This window comes from Ochotona princeps, chromosome 12, assembly GCF_030435755.1.
Source record: "Ochotona princeps isolate mOchPri1 chromosome 12, mOchPri1.hap1, whole genome shotgun sequence".
Lineage (NCBI taxonomy): Eukaryota > Metazoa > Chordata > Mammalia > Lagomorpha > Ochotonidae > Ochotona > Ochotona princeps.
Window position 1 is genome coordinate 24,510,762 of NC_080843.1, and position 17,836 is coordinate 24,528,597.

A 17,836-nucleotide genomic window follows, 5' to 3' on the forward strand; every position below is an offset into this window, starting at 1 on the left:
TTGTTCATGTAAGGTTGATGAAATTAAACAACCTGATAGGCATTTCAGATACTCCAGATAAGAATAATTTACACTCCACATGAGCACCTCCTAATTATGGAAAGATCTTAAGGACTGACTTCTTCAGTTAATTTGATTATAAGATCAAAGTTTAATTTTGATGCTAGTGAAATATACTGATGATTACAAGTCATAGGAGAAATGACGCAACTAAAAGTTTTTTTAAGATTTATTTGTTTCTATTAGAAAAGCATATTTACAGAGAGAAGGAGAAAGAGAAAAAACTTCCACCCACTGTTTCACTTCCCAGATGGCAACAATGGCCAGAGCTGAGATGATCTGAAGCCAGGAGCCAGGAGCTTCTTCCAGGTCTTGACATGGTTGCAGGATTTCAAAGTTTTGGGCTATATTTTACTACTTTCCCAGGCCACATGCAGGGAGCTGAATGGCAAATGGAACATCTGGGTTACAAACTCACACCTGTATGGGATGCCAGCATTTGCTGTGGTTGGGAGTAGGAAGGGGGAAGAACTTGCAGGGGGACCCATCAACTCAGCCCTGATGAAAGTTTTAACAAACACACACACAAAAATTAGAGTCCCCTTTCCTCTGCTTCAAGGATTCCTCCATTTTTCAGTTTTGAATGCCATGAATTCCTTCAACTCAATGTCACAGCATTTATTTGAGGTCTCTACCTGACTTAATCACTCAGCAAGGAAGCAGGTTTAGAGACAATTTCAATGGCTTGCTCAACAATGAGTAAAGTGATAGGAACCAGGAAACATAAGATGTCAGATTTCTGAGGGGTGTTTCATCTTCTCATGCACATGGTACGTGGCAGAAACCAAATGATTTTCAACAGATAAAAGCAAAGTATCAGTCTTTTTAGATGAAAACACTAAGAGAAAAAGCATTTCCATGCACTGAAAGAAAAATAATTCTTAGCATTTTTCTGGGTGAATTCTTACTAGATGTTACAGTTTTCCAGACAAGAGAAGCAAAAGGACATAAAATGAATAATAAATTCTTAATCATTTTGTTGTTGTTTGGGGGCAGAAACCGGCTGATCCTTGAAAGTGGCTTCTTTTTAAAAATTACTGATTCTCATTGGAAAGGCATATTTACAGAGAGAAGGAGAGATATGGAGGAAGATCTTTCGACCACTGGTTCACTCCCCAAGTGGCTGCGATGGCCAGAGCTGAGCCAAGTTGAAGCCAGGAGCTTTTTCTGGGTCTCCCACTAGGATGAAGGGTCCCAAAGCTTTGGGCCATCCTCCACTGCTGTCCCAGGCCACAAGCAGGGATGAAAAGTGGAGCAGCCAGAACACAAACTGGTGCCCATAAAGGATCCTGGTGCTTGCAAGGTGAGGATTTAGCCATTGAGCCATCGTGTCAGGCCCAATTTAATGAATTTAATGAATTCTTTGGTCTCAGAGAGTTTTCCCAGATGGTTAGTTCATAGGGCATTCTTCAGTCTCAAAGTTGTCAACCTCTACAACTCATATATTTAATAACTATATGTCTACATTAAGAATTACACTATTTCAAGGTGACATTTTGGAGCAAAATTTAAATTGCCAGTTGAGACACCCTTATCCCACATTGGAATACCTGGGTTCAAATATTAGCTCTGCTTCTGATTAGAAAGCAATAGATGATGGCTAAAATCACTGGGTCCATGCCACCCACATTAGAAACACAGATTGAATTCTTGGGTCACCCCCAGCCATTGTAGGCATTTTAGAGGTGAACCATAAGATGGGACATTTCTCTCTCTCCCTGCCTCTCAAATAAATAATTTCAAAAAGAATTATGCTTCTTGACTATTTCCACATCTCCATCTTAAATTTTGGTTCTACAATTAACTGATAACTGAAAAATCCAAAGTTGCTGCCTTTAGTACTTGTGATTTCCACTAAAAGATGTACTTGGAGGTCGGGTTACGGCACTGCAGTGTACACTGCTACTCCAACATCCAACTTCTAGGTATAGTCTGGATTATTGCATTTCAATCCAGCTTCCTGTTAATGCACTTGAGAAGTTGATGATGACCCAAATGCTTGAGCCCTTGCCGTAAATATGGTAGACCTGGATGGAGTTCCTGGCCCCTGGTTTCAGCCTGGCCTAACTCTGGTTTTGCAGCCATTTGGGAGGGGAATCTGCAGATGAATGATCTCTCTCTCTCTCTCTCTCTCTCTCTCTCTCTCTCTCTCTGTTTCTCTCTTATATACACACACACAAACACATCTTTAAAATAAACATGTAGATAAATAAATATTAGTAAAATAAAATGCATGGTAATAATAAGAAAACTAGGAACATTTCATGGGCCCGGCGGCATGGCCTAGCGGCTAAAGTCCTCGTCTTGAACGCCCCGGGATCCCATATGGGTACCGGTTCTAATCCCGGCAGCCCCACTTCCCATCCAGCTCCATGCTTGTGACCTGGGAAAGCAGTTGAGGATGGTCCAAAGCCTTGGGATCCTGCACCCGTGTGGGAGACCTAGAGGAAGTTCCTGGCTCCTGGCTTCGGATCAGCACAGCACCAGCCATTGTGCTCACTTGTGGAGTGAATCATGGGATGGAAGATCTTCCTCTCTGTCTCTCCTCCTCTCTGTATATCTGACTTTCCAATAAAAATAAATAAAAATCTTTTAAAAAAAATGAAAAAAAAACTAGGAGAATTTCTAAGATGAAATATTCATTTATATTTTATCCAACTTTGAAAGGTTGACTACACTGAGTTCAGCAGAAAGAAGCTACCAGGAATTTTGGATTGCTTTATGGTTGTCTCAATTCAAAGAGTAAAACTGTATCACGGAAAAAAGTTTTAAAAACTAATAAAAAGTAACACTCTGAAATACAAATACACTCTGATGACAAAAATTCCAAACTAATTTCTCTACTTCCACCCCCAAATCAATCAGATAATATTGTGCCGTGGGCAGTCTTAGCACAAACTGCTATGCATCTGGAGGAAATTATTCAAACTAGAAGGTGGAACTCCAGAGAGAGTAAAACAAAATTCGTGCCAAAAAAGATAAAAACACACCCTCCTTTGAAGATTACAGCTAAATGTTTCTAGAGTTGTGCCAAAGGAAGCCTGCCATCCTAGTTTCCTGCATCTCAGCCTTTCCTCTTATTCTAAATGCCTTTCATTTCCCATACACCACAACAGCTCCGTGTTACACCTTAAAAGCACTTTAGGAAACTGAGTGACTTCAATCCCAGTAATACTGTTTTATATCCTGCAATTACAATCTGAGGGAAGTAAATAAAGAGAGAAAATATGACGGTCTGGGCGTAAATCTGAGACCACAAAAGGCCTGATTGGAACACACTGAATGCTGCATCCATAGGTTTCCCTAGCATCCTGTCTTCCCCCTTTGGGTGGAGCACAACAGCAGCACATCTCGAGCCTGTGATTAACAGATTTATCAGTTTGGGAAGTTGTCCAGCCTGAGATATGAGAACATGAAACCTTGGAAAAGCTACTACAGACCATTTGGCCACAATCACCTTGCCTCCTGACAAAAGGAATTTTGAATGATTCTGAATCACAGTTCCAAAACAATAGCCTACAGTGACCACACACCTTATCTGGTCTCACTTAGAATACCAACAAGGCAGTAATTCTCCCCAGGAGTAACTTGCTGTGACAGGAGCCCTGGTCATTGCTATCTTTTCAAGACTAGAGGAAAGAAAGACGTTTAAGAATAATTAGAGATGTCCAGTGGTGTTTGTGGGCTTGGATGGTTGAGGGATCAGTACTCTGTGTCCTAACAAAGTCGGCAAGGCCCAAGTTCTAAAAGGGGCAGCAAGTATGAATCTTTCAGTTTATTCTTAATGAACAAATTGACTGAACCCAGCATGTGTCCATACAAAATATTTGTTCACTTTTCACTTCAAGGCATTAGAAGGAAACAAAGTAAGAAAAACAATTTAAAATTAAGGAGCATATTAAACTGTAAAAAGAGCTTCAGTGTATTTTTCTGCTACTTTAGAGAGGGAGAAAAAACATCCCAAAGGAAGCCTGGGTTGGAAACGCATACCAGTTTGGGTTGATTTCATAAGATTTCAAGTCCATTTTTCAGGAACAAATCTGCAGTCAGAACCTCAGCTGATCCATTACCTTTGGTGGAGTCAGGGAAAACAGTGAAGCAGCAAGACGGATTTCGGAAGGGTGTGGTTTACAAAAGCCCAATATTTAAGGCTTAAGTTTTTTTAGGGTGTTACTTTTCCAATTACATGTAGGAACACACTTTTGAATGCTACTAAGAACAGGAGGCAGCAAACTATTCCTGATTCTGGCTTTTCTTTTCAGTTCACCAACAGAAAGCCCACTGCCATCAAAAATAGAGGTTTGAAGCGCTAGAATTTAGTGCACATACTTCATTGCCATCCTCCTGTAAAGAAAATGCATTCTGGAATTTTGGTTGCTGATGAAACAAGTGGCGTGGCACACTTTTTGGAGGTCCCAGCATGAAATATGACCCTCTGCTATTCACTTCCACTCCACAAATGGGGGAAATCGGGTGAAGTAAATCTTACCATTTTGTCTTAAAAGATTTATTTTTTTATTTATTTGAAAGGCGGAGTTACAGAGAGATGAAAGATGGTAGCAGGGAGCGGGGCAGAGGGAAAGGGGCAGTGAGGGAGAGAGGCAGAGAAATCTTCCATCTGCTCTTTCACTGTCCAACGACCAGAGCTGACTGATCCAAAGTCAGAAGCCTGAAGTTTCCTCCAGGTCTCCCACATGAGTGCAGGGGCCCAAGGTCTTGAGCTTTCCCAGGCCATAAGCAGGGAGGCGGATTGAAAGTAGAGCATCCAGGACTCAAACTGGATCCCTATGGGATGCTGGCGCCACAGGCAGAAGCTGAGCTCACTATACCACAATGCCGGCCCTGAAGTTTCACCTTCTATTGGTTACCCCTGTGATTGCTTTTAATCATGTTTTATATATGGGTACTATTAGGATTGATTTGGTATTGAGATCATAATAATACTTGAACTTAAAACAGACTTCATCAACTTTTAAATTTAGTGATTATTCTTGCTGAAAGGGAGAAAAAGCTCACTAGTTCCCAATAAATGTATTCAAAGTGTTTGATGAGGTAAAATCTGATTTTAAGATACATAAGTGAAAGGCATGTAATTGTAGGGGCAGGGGAAGGAGGTATTATAGGGCTGCTTTTTTATAAGCCTATCATTATTAGAATAGAAAAAGCAAAACAAATGATACTTATTTGCCTATTTGTAGTGTCTTTGTAAAATTAAAATGCATATATTTCTAGCACTGCTACCAATCTGGTGTTTATTTGCATACCTAAATGAGTTTTAACTTAGTATTCAATATTTTCTGGTTTCTTGAAATCTGGGAGTCTACAAACTGAGTGGTGCCTAGTATCTCTAAAGTTTTCTCTACGGCAATAGATTCTGAAGAAGTAATTTTAAAACTCTTTTTAGTTACTCACAAATTTCAAAACATAACTCTCATAGATCCTAGGGTTTATTAAAATTAAAGTAATAATAAAAATAGCAATCAGTATCATCAAATTTTGTGTTTGAGATACTCAACTAAAAGTTACAGAAAAGCAATAAGCCATGCTATGTAAAAATTTGATTTAAGGGCCTGGAGCGATAGCCTAGTTGCTGAATCCTTGCTTTGCATGCACCAGCATCCCATATGGGTGCTGATTCCTGTCCTAGCTGTTCCACTAGCCATTCAGCTTTTTGCTTGTGGCCTGGGAAAATAGTAGAGCATGGTTCAAAGCCTTAGGACCCTGCACCGGCGTGGGAGATCCAGAAAAGCTCCTGGCTTCAGCTTGGCTCAGCTCTGGCCATTGTGGAGACTTGGGGAGTAAACCAGCAGGCAGATCATTCTCTCTGCCTCATGTCTCTGTAAATCTGTCTTTCCAATTAAAAAAAATCTTTTAAAAATTGACTTAAGCAGACAGGGAAAGCAAATGTTTAAGAAGATATCTCACAGACACAGTTTGTAGATATTACTGGAATATAAGCTGCACAGAACAGCAGCTTTCTTTGCCTGGTTCAGTAGTGGCTCCTTTTTACTAGCATAGACCTAGGCACATGGAGGACTCTCAATCTTGGATAAATAAATGTGGGTAAGGTTTGAGTGCTGGAAAATGGAAGGTTAGTATACATTTTAAAAATAGAAATTATAATTAAGAATTAAAATCAATGAAGGTTTAAATTGCATAAATACTAGATATTCTACTTGTTCTACACAATAGCCTGAACTAGCCACCCAGGGTACCCAGAAAGAGCCCTTTGAGGGAAAGGTTCTTATGTGGGATAATGGAAGTTGTGGGACCATTAAAAGATTAATTGGAAAAACACCATTCATATTAGCGTAATTTTGTGCACAAGAAAACCAACCTACTGCATTTTCACAGAAATGTAACTTAATCTCCATATCCTAGACCTAAAGCTTTTGGCCTTACCAACTCTCATGTTGAGCTTTCTTATTTTTCATTGTTATTAATACAACATGAATGGTTTTTATGTGTTCCAAAAGACAACTACACTTCCTTTGCTCCCCTGCGGCCCTACTAACGCATCTGAGTCAAGGATGGTCCATTTTCTTCCTCCCTAACTTCAAAACAAAGCTCATGACTAATGAACCAAGAAGCAAGGCAAAATTAGAGAACATGGAATTTCTAACAAGTTGGTTCAAAGAAAACACTGAGATCCATCACCCTGACACAAGCACTTCTGAAGGGCAAATGTGCTACATCCTGTCAAATGTTCTTCACCTTGATGTTTCTCCGGGATTCCTATCAGGAGGCACTGTCTGATCTGAGGGGACAAAGCAGAGTGGGATCTTCACTTCTGCCCTCACATCTGGCTCGTGGATGGGGCCCTCTCACTGTTCCACAGACTAGTCAGTGAGTGGCAAAGTTTCACTTGATAACTGCTGGATGCTACAGGTAAGAATTGTATCTGCCTACTCTGTCAAATAAAGGTTTGGCACTCCAGGATTTTCAAGTTTCACGGGATTGAAACAGGTTTGGTAATAGCCAGAAATCAAACTAATCACAGAGATTACAATTAGAGTTTAGGTGGAGCAAAAATTACACAAATATCTTAGCATACCTCTTTTTTGATTTTCTTCTTGAAAGTAGAATATGTTTTCAACTTCTCACACTCATAAGACTGAACTATAAATCTCACAGTGATGAACTTTATTATAGCAGAATGATAGCACATAACAAAATGCATTCTTTCTCCATTTCATTTTAAATACTATGTAAGATCACACTATATTTTTGTCTAATGTGTTATTATTCCCTTAATCCTGTATGATTATTAAAGACAGAATTAGCTGGGCCCGGTGGCGTGGCCTAGTGGCTAAAGTCCTCGCCTTGAAAGCCCCGGGTCCCATATGGGCGCTGGTTCTAATCCCAGCAGCTCCACTTCCCATCCAGCTCCCTGCTTGTGGCCTGGGAAAGCAGTTGAGGACGGCCCAAAGCTTTGGGACACTGCACCCGTGTGGGAGACCCAGAAGAGGTTCCAGGTTCCCGGCTTTGGATCGGCGCGCACCGGGCCCGTTGCGGCTCACTTGGGGAATGAAAAATCGGACGGATGGAAGATCTTCCTCTCTGTCTCTCCTCCTCTGTGTATATCTGGCTGTAATAAAATGAATAAATCTTTAAAAAAAAGACAGAATTAGCTTAATATCCTTTTTCTTTTTCAAGTTGTCATTTATTAAGGGTATACTAAGCATCAGACAATATACAAGTATTTAAATAAATTGTTTCTTTTATTCATCAAATAACCCTATGAGGTATGCTCTCCTATTATTCTCCTTTTAAAAATGGGAAAACTGAATTGTTTGGAAATGAAGTAATTTTCCCCAGGTAAGAGAACTGATGTCAGGTTTCCTGATATTTGCCTGAATCTAATATTTTCATACTCAGTGATCATGCCTTGGTGGTTCCTTTTTTTAAATGAGAGAAATACAGATATTCACATTTTCTTTGAAACATTTGTAGGGAGAAAATTTAAGCGTTCCTTTTTAAAAGTAATTCAATATACTAGGCTCTTCTGGCTTGCTATAGCAAGTGATGTAATTTCTGGTGAACTAGTACATTGATAATCAGAGAGCTTTGACTTTAATTTACATAACGTGAGATCTGCTCATCTGCATAAAATGCTCCTGGAGTGGATGTGTGGTCTTTTCATTCTGCACATCTATCAACTCTCAGGTTAATCTGTATGTGTAGCTGTCATGGCAAGTATTATGTTGCTCCCTACCTCTCCATTTTGGACTCTGTCTCCACAATGACAAGAATCTAAAAACATAGATATTCTTGTTACTTGCATCACAGGAGTAGAACTAGCAACGAATTACAGATTATCTCACAAACAGGGATTCAGGAGGTCAAGAAGATCACTGAATCTGCACCTTCTCTGTTTGAATTTCTAATTCACTGCTTAAAACAAATGATTTTTGTGATCAATAATCAAAATATTATAAGATTCTAAAAAACTGGGAATGACTATTGAAATTCTTAGCTGAATGCTGAAATACATTTTACTTTTTGTCTTATTGAGGGTGGCAGAGGATGCTATTTTCCCTGATGTCTTGTCTCACATCTTTCTGTGCACATCATTGTAGGTCTTTATTTCTCTGACAGATAGGCACAGCCTGGTGAATAAATTCTGGCCAGGGGAATGTGAGCAGAGGGTTGTGTGGACCACAGGTGCCGCCCCTCAAATGGTGGGAGTCTGAGTATATATCCTCTGCCTCTCCTCTTCCCCAGTGTCTGTTATGCGATAGAGACCACGGATGCAGGAACTCCAACACAAAAACTTGGGCCTTTGGAAATTTTAAGAAACATAATCACCTGCTATTAGAGATATGGAATGCCTATATCCAAACATGAATTGGAAACAGCAAATTTCTTTCTTGATCAAACTACTGTAATTTGAACTTTATGAATAACTACAAGCAAAGCTAATTTCAAGTAATTCACTGAGCCATCATTTTTTTGTAAATAATCAAGGGATAAGATGATGTGTTGGGTGCTTCATTGACTAGTAACAAAATGATCACAGATTCGTACAAAGTGATAGGAATGAGGACAAATCCATAGAAATAAGTTTCAATCATCAGTTCCAGTGACTCAATACTTCACTTGATGCAACATACAAGCTAAGCTGCAACACTGACATTCTCAGAATAAAGCTAGCTAATTTCCATTCATTTCCTAGAGACACTTGAGCCAATAAAGCTTCATATGGCTATAAGATAAGCATTCAATAATCTCCACAGCTCTCTTAAGTATCACAAATGGTATGTTATTGAAATAGTTATTTGCATAGAAACACACTCTTATTTACTCAGATTATTTTGGTCATGAATTACACATTATGGGGTATGAACATGTCCACTTTTACTTCCAGTAAGTAGTAGATATGGTTTACAAATCATTCAAATATGATAAAATGTTCAAAATCATTAAATCTAAAGAGGTTGTATCAAATGAATGAAATTAGAGGAATCATTAATAATTCTGCCTCACAAAGAAAAGTGTTTGGAGGCCAGAACACAGGAGGAAGGGGTTGCTTTAATCTTTCTCTTGTAGCCACAGAAGAAGAATAATTCATTAATCATTTATTAGATCTTTACATGAATAAGTACAGGAAAGGAAAATTAAATATTGATACCTGCAACACTTCAGGGTGGACACTACATTATTTTCTGGCATATTCAATTGTTTTCAGCTATGTCTTTTATTTATTTATTTTTATTGGAAAGTCAGGTTTACAGAGAGAAGGAGAGACTGAGAGAAGGATCTTCCATCCACTGTTTCATTCCCCACTTTTTCATTCCCCACTGTTTCATTCCTCATTCCTCAATGGCCAGAGCTGAGCTGATCCGAAACCAGGAGCCAGGAGCCTCTTCCAGGTCTCCCACATGGGTGCAGGGTTCCAAGGCTTTGGACAATGCTCTACTATTTTCCCAGGGCACAAGCAGAGAGCTGGAAGAGAAGCATAGTGGCCAGGACATGAACTGGTACCCTTATGGGATACCAGCACATACAAGGCAAGGACTTTAGCCACTAGGCTACTGCATCGGGCCCAGCTCTGTGTCTTTACAATGTCCACTGGCTACTCTCTGCACATACATACATACTCCACTAAAATATGATTTCATTCTCCAGATCTTCCTCTCACCTAATTAATGTAAATGAGGTGGCACAGTCTTTCTATTTTAGTTCATTCGACCAAGGAGGTATGTGACCAAAAGGGTCCCTTTTATGCCCTTTTTTTAAAAAAATGAGAGTGATTCTGAAAATAGATCTACCACATGATGCACTCCTGGAAATGTATCTAAATGATATGAAAACAGCACATGACAGAGCTATCTGTGCTCTTAAGCTGCTTACTTCACAATTGCTAAGATATGAAATCAGCTCAGATGCCCATCAATAGATGACTAGATAAAGGAAATGTGGTATATATAAGCTATAGAATATTACTCAGCCATAAAAAAGAATTAAATGTGGTCTTTTGCAACTAAATGAATACAATTGGAAACAAATATGAAAAGTAAAATAAGCCAGTTCCAAAAATCTCCTATGTTTTCTCTGATCTGTGGTAACTAATACACAAAGTACAAAAAATGTAATCTGTAGAAGTGAGAGTGACATTCTAGGATTTGATTATTATACAATTCCTGAAGAATAGTAAGGTGTTTTTGTTATTTTTTAATATTGTTATTTTCTACTTACCCTGTGTTGATGTCATTACCTAATAGAATGTTAAACCTGTGATTGTGAAGTGAAATGAAAATACTCCATTGTAAAAATAAGAAAAAAGAAAAGGAAGGAGAGTGGGTGGGAAATGCGGGTAGGAGGTTAAGTGGAAAGTATTACTAAGCTGCCAAATCTGTAATTGAATATATGTGAAATTTGTCACTGTTATGTAAATTTTTAGAATTTAAAAAAGAAAAAAGATGAGGGTTTAGTCATAGCACTGTGAAGCTACAATTGAAACACAGGAAGTCTGGGACCAAGTGAGTCTGTTCTGTCCCAACCAATGAAAGATACGTGCAGGTTAAAATCAGTTTCTGTAATTCACCAAGTAATCACATCTATGACAAAGCGCAACTCCTAAACCTACCTGAATGTTGATCTGCTGAAGAAAAAAATAACAATGTAGAACTGAGCAGGTTGATGGAGGGTCCTACTACATCCTCCAAATCACACAGTTTAGTCACTCAATCTGACAGTACAAGCTCATCTTCATTTAGAATCTTGTACGTAATTATGCTTTAAATGTTATTATAAAACATAAAAATTAGAGAGTAAATTAATGTGGAAATATTTTTCATCTGAGGTGACTGAGAGTGTACCCTGCTAAACTGAACCTCACATATTCAAACTTTCAAAGAGATTCCATTCTTTTTTCTCTCATGAATTCCAAATCTTGATCTAAGGGAATTTTTGGATTTTTATTATTTCTAGCTTAGAACTGAATTGCAGTTTTCCAATGTAATTTCACTCTCACTCTGCAATTGATTTTTTTCTTTGCAAAACTAACCTTTTGAATCTAATTTAAAAAATTTTTTACCTATTATGATTACAACATACCTCTGTTTCTAAGTTCTGATGTTTTATTCTTCAATAAATTCACTTACTGGGGAAACTACTCTCTATAAAGTAGTATATTTAGAAAAATAATTTGTATATTGTATTTTGTTTGACAAATGTTTTTATCTGTTTGTAGATGAGGAAATGATGCTCAGTGAGGTTTCATACATGGCACAGGATTAACCAGTGGCCAAGGGCAGGAACTGGCACTCAGCCCAATTATCAGACCCCCATATTATACTCTTTCCACTGGATGCTCTCAGCACTGTAGTGTCACATCTTTGCCATATCAACGGGTGCCTAGTAAGAGCAGGAAGTGGTCCATGAATCCATCCTTAAGGTTACAAGGTCAACAAACCAGAAAACAAAACAAAATGCCTCTAAAACATATACCCTGACAGTCTTGGCAAATGCAGGTTTTTAGTGCTAAATTTTTACCCCTCCTTCCCCAAACTTAGGACACTGAGAAACTGACTGATCACCATACCTGGGGAGAGGAAGCAGCCATACTGTGTCCATGTGATTCCACTCCGTGTTCCCTCCATGGAAGACTGGCATGCTAGCAACTCTCACTTCAGGGGATGAATTGAGTCCAAAATGTTCCTACCTTGAGAATATGGGACTGAGTTAGCAGCAGAGGGAGTGCCACCTTGTAGTAGGTATCAAGATGATCATGGTGGTCCACGGGATTGCTGAAGCTATAACAAAACAGAAACATAGAAGTAAAAAGAACTGTCACTTACATGGTATTCACTACACGCTATATGTTCTTAGTTCACTTGCCTTATGAAGTAATTACTATTTTTTTGCAACTTCTCACCATTGTGGTACTGACAAGAATACTGTGGCATCAGGGAATTGGCTTCTAAGTAGAACATTGAAAGCCAGACCACATGATTTCACTGTCAAAGCTGGTTTTATGAATAGACATAGAGGTCCTGGTAAACAATACATGATCAGATATACAGAAGCCTCAAGCAAAGACAGCCACAGATAATATTTGACCAAGAAATAGCACACAGTACCACTGGAGGAATCCAGATTTCAGCTACACTGGGGCTCATCTTCTCAGGTTCCCATGAAATCCCTGAGTATCCTGACATAGAATAGTTTAACACTTCTCTTCTTTGTACATGAGAGTTCTCTAAAGGTAAGATACTACCTTCGGACCAGCCTGCAATGGAACAATACTCTTCACACCTTCGTGTCCCCAACATCCACTGCACAGACCCCAGCACTATAATATGTAGTCTGCATTCAATAAATACATAAATTCAATGTATAGATGAATGATTAATGTTTTAGTTTTTTAAAAAACTTTGGGAAATCATATAATAAGAAATAATGGTAACAAATAAATAAACATCAAATATTTATTGTGCAAAATGATTATTTTTGAAGGTGCATGGTGGGTGCATAATGAATGAGTTCAGTCTCCTCTACTTTTGTGCACATTTGAAAATTTCTATAATAAAAACAAAAACAAATGCCATGCAAAATAATGCCAGGTATGTAAAAAACATTCTACATAGGAAAAAAATTCAAACTTTTGAGATTCTTGTTTCTAAACATATTTTTCACACAGTTGGAATGATTCTAAGATAACCCATACCATATGTAATTTCCTCCCTTTGAATGTTGACTGGATTTGTGAAGCAGATGACATGTCACCTCAATGACTATGGTATACCATATAGGGGGGGAAATGTGAAGGAATTTTCACAGAAATGATCAAGGCCCCTAATCAGTTAGCTTTGAGTTTATCAATCAAAAGCATACCCAGAGTGCATGTATTCTTCCTGGATAAGCCACCTGAAAGGGAGCAGAACTCCTCTCTGGAAAAAAAGGACAGCGCTGGTCTTAAAGAAGCAGGTTAAGACGAGTTCACAGTTTCAGAGAAATGAATTCTTTCATAGCCACTTAACCTCGGCATTGGACACTTCATCAGCTAGACAGGAGGCCTGGTCAGAACCTTGAGTGAGAGATAAGCAGAGGACTCAGTCACACCATGACAAGATTCCAGATCTGCAGCAGCTGGAAGATAATAAATGCATGTGGCTGTTGTTCTAAGTTTCTAAGTGTGTAGTAATTTAATAAATAGAAAATTCAGACATGTCCTTTCTGCCTTTGTCACTGTTCCACATTTTTATAATAAACATGTGTATGTTATAACAGCAGAAAATGCTTTTATAAAAAGAGAAAATTAATGTGTGTAACTCCAGCTATATTTTCTAGGAATGAAAATGGATGTTTCTTCTCTTAATGCTGTTAACAAAAAACTATGACAAACAGAAGGAAGTCTTCTACAATCAAATCCAGAGCCACTCAGCTCAAGAATAAAAGCTGATACACTGAACTATAGCTGAATTGTCAGACTGAATCAAAAGCCCAAAAAGATAAACCTTTACATCAATCATTCTTCTCTTATTGTGCGAAGACTCATTGAAACCATTCCAAACAAACAGATTATAATTTCTGTTTAGATCCCAACACCCAGCAGTTGTTCATGAAATAAACAACATAACCATTAATCAAGCTGCTTGTTGATATCAGTGACAAACACTGGGTAGTACTTGACTCTCTAGCACCACTCCATGGAGACCTGCTGAGCAACTGCTTTAACAGTAATAGCACAATGATCAGTGCAAAGAGTCACAATATCAATCAGAATGAGGTGACATTTATGAATTCTCCAAAGAATGTCTATGATGTGTGCTAAGCCTCCATCTTACTTTTTTCCAGCATGCTTCTGCATTCTACATTTTCCATGTGGTCAGAATAGGAGTCATCCCTCCAGTGTTTTTTGATTGACTACCAAGGGTAACTAAAATCACCCCACTTACAATGAGGATTTAAGATAGGAGCAGGTATATACTTCGATACGTTCTGCATAATCTCAACCACATTCCCTCTGTCCTTAGTCAACTTCCTCAGAATTCGTTGCCATGCACATACGTTGGAAGTTTGTAAGCATCAATCAACAAAATTTGTAGTCGTGTGGCTTACTATCATAATCTCTGGGCAGATTAACATTGATTAAGGAAGAGCACTGGCACTTAATTCCTGGGCCACTCATATTTCACATGCCTCTACCCTAAGCCAGGACTTAATTATCCGATGTCAGAGCTGGAATGTTCACCTACTAGAATAGGGAAGAGTTCTAAACTGACACTGGGAAATGAGTTGGAGGATGAGTTTTTCAGTGTGGGTTCCCATTGTTTCAACCCTGTGGCAGAAAGACATGACAGATTCGCTCAGCACTCTATCAGAAACTGGGTAGTTTTCAATTGAGAGGTTGTGGCTAAGAGTTAAGGACTTTGAATTTGTCATTTTGCTGATATTAAACTACCCATTTCTGTATTCTACAGTCTGTGAAATCCTCGTACCTTTTAACCATAATCTTACAGTAGCAACTTTGCCTTTCATAAATCAAGGGCACCACCAATTGGCATTTGATTCACTGTGTTTTAAGGTTCAGTGCAGTACAGCTTCTTAACATCACTTCGGATCACATTTCCCTTTAAACCACAGCAAAGCAGTACTAAGTTTTGATTCTCTGTTTATATCCCTGAAGGCCTACTGCCTGCACAACTTTGAGTTAAGGTGAGAGAGAGAGAAGAAAAAAAGAAAAAACTATCTTTGTTAACTAGAGTAGAAAGATCATTTAAAAGATAGTAGATAGTTCCAGCCTCTGGAAAGGCTGGAAAAGCAAACTTAAGAATTTCACAGATAGATACTCTTCCCAAATCAAATCGCAGGACTTGTCCAAGACATCCTGAAGCTCTTGTAGGCCCTAGACATCCCCAGTATAATCGGACAGTCCCAAACATGAAATGCTGCCATGCTGTCATTGGGAATCTTAATAGACTGCCTTTTTGTGATGTGTTACTGAAGGACATTCTGCAAAGTAGGCAGGTCTGTTTGGTAGAGCCTATATCTCTGATGCATTGAAACAAATCCTGGGAAGGTGAGTGGCTGACAAGAGGTCATGGGGAAAACATTTCCCAAACATAGAATGTGGGTTCCACTACATGGATAGCAGAAAGAAAAATATATCAAATGCCCAGTGCCTAGGCCTTGTGTGACAAATGGCAGAACTGGTTTCAACTTGTGCACTTCTGTCACTTTCTATTTTATATTGCGAAAGTCAGCCTCTCTGAGTTTCATTTTTTTTTCAAAAGCAGAATGGAGGTATAGCTACTCCAGCAGCAGGAATTAAAAGTAAGGTATGTGGATCAGTCATTTAAAATTAAATAAACACTGCTACTTAAAATTAGTCAAAATATGCAATAGCTTATGAAGACTTATCTTGCTAAAATATTTCACTTTTTAATGTAGCTATGGCTATTACTCCCAATTAGAGTATCACTTTAGAGATACTATGTACTAATACTAGAAAATAGTAATCCTATGTACTAATTTACTCTCCTAGAACGTTACACACACACAGAAACCCACAATATAGGAACAAACAGCCCAGTGAAAATGAGACACAGTGATGTTTCATCCTAAGCAGAGAATCAAATGTCACAGAGAACAGGGTATGTCCCACAGAAAATCTGAAGTGGGTTTTCAAAAACCTCCACTGACAACAGACAGAATGTCCCCAAATTTCTTTTACCCAAACCTAATCCCTGAGGTGATGCGATCTGGAGGTGAGCCATTGGGGAGGTGATCAGAGATGGTATTACACAGGGTGCTGTTTATGTTGCTGAAAGGTAGCCTGAAGCACAACATATTAAAGAATCTACTTGAGAAAATCAAATTTTGTGTATCTGGTAGCTTCCAAACCACATGTGATGGGAGTTCTAATGAAGACACAATACAGATAGACTTTTTCAGAGTAAATGCAGATGACAAACAAACAAAACAGTACTATCTTATTGATTATGGTTATTTCATTACCTAATTTGGTGTATATGGTTGGAAAATTCAGTTGTACCAGTATAAGTTAACTGATAGCTTGTGACTGGTTATTCATTTAAGCCTCATTTTTCCTCATTATTAGTATTTAATCTGAGTTAAGTTTTGCTTACATCTGAAAATCAAGCAAGATGAAGGGTACCCACAAGGTCTAACTTCCTTGGTCAGCTCCAGAATTCCCTGGGCCTCATGGTCATGTTAACAGTGTCCCTTCTACCATGTGAGGTCTCAGCATTGACCCATCAACTAGTCATCAATTCTTCCAGTGCCTTCATCTTGAACTTTATAGACTCCATAATTGCAAAAAATTGTTTGTGTGTGTGTTTGTGAGCTGCCCAGTCTAAGGTATCCTGTTACAGCAGTCTGAATAGACCAAGACAACAGCGAAGTGTTGGGTATCCTAGATTGCATTACATGTGGCTCTAAAAGACTACCAAGAATAAATTAGAAAAACAGATCATCAATATTATAAGCAATTCAAACAAAAGCTCCATTAAATTGAACTGTCTATGAAAAACAAATAGCAAAAAAAAGTCTCTGGAAAGAACAGGATAGTAATGAAAGGATAATACATTTCTTGTGCAAGTCAAATAATTAATCTTCACAATAAAACTAGATTTCATTAATAATAAAGCAATGAGAAAAATTTTAAAACACATGTGAATACTTTTAACTCCTTGTCAGAAATGAGGAATATTCCCACTACAAATATGAACATTTCACTGTCTTCCTCAGGACCTGTACTGATTCTTAAAGTAGACCTAGACTTACAGGAATGGAAAGGACACAAGAAGAACAGGTAAATAAAACCTGATTTAGGTTTTATTTTAAAATCCCTACCCTATTTACCCAATGTAGGGAATATTGGTTTCCTCTTCACTTCTCAAACATTAAAGACCCTATCATTAACTGAAGAGTAGAAATAGTTGCCTCTTACTTCTCTTTCTATGGTGTGAACTTGGCAAGTTACTTGGTCCTTCTATATTCAACTCTTCATTTGCAAAATGAGGAATTGGACAACATGGCTTCCAGGTATGATGGATCGCCAAACCTCCTTTTAAAGAGGCTGCTTGTCCACACTCCACAAAGTCTAGAAAGAGCTCTTCCTCTGCTTGGCTTGATTGATAAAGACAACAAGCCGAAGGAGATAAAACACAAATTGCATGTCTGCCCATTCAGAATCACATAAGCAACCCAGTTGCTCAGCAATTCTGTTTTTGTCTATTTTGTTTTTAATTATATTTTATTAATATATAGAGAACAGATTTCAACAATTTCATAGATATGATTTCAA

General features: G+C 38.3%; 1 protein-coding gene across 1 annotated transcript in view; it reads right to left on the reverse strand.

Moving 5' to 3' along the window:
- Nucleotides 1-17,836, reverse strand: part of SCEL (sciellin) — a 274,453-nt gene that overhangs the window by 120,274 nt on the left and 136,343 nt on the right. Inside the window, exon 2 of the mRNA XM_058670950.1 lies at nucleotides 12,227-12,317. Within this exon, the coding sequence (XP_058526933.1) occupies nucleotides 12,227-12,317 (91 nt within the window). The remainder of the gene's footprint in view (nucleotides 1-12,226; nucleotides 12,318-17,836) is intronic.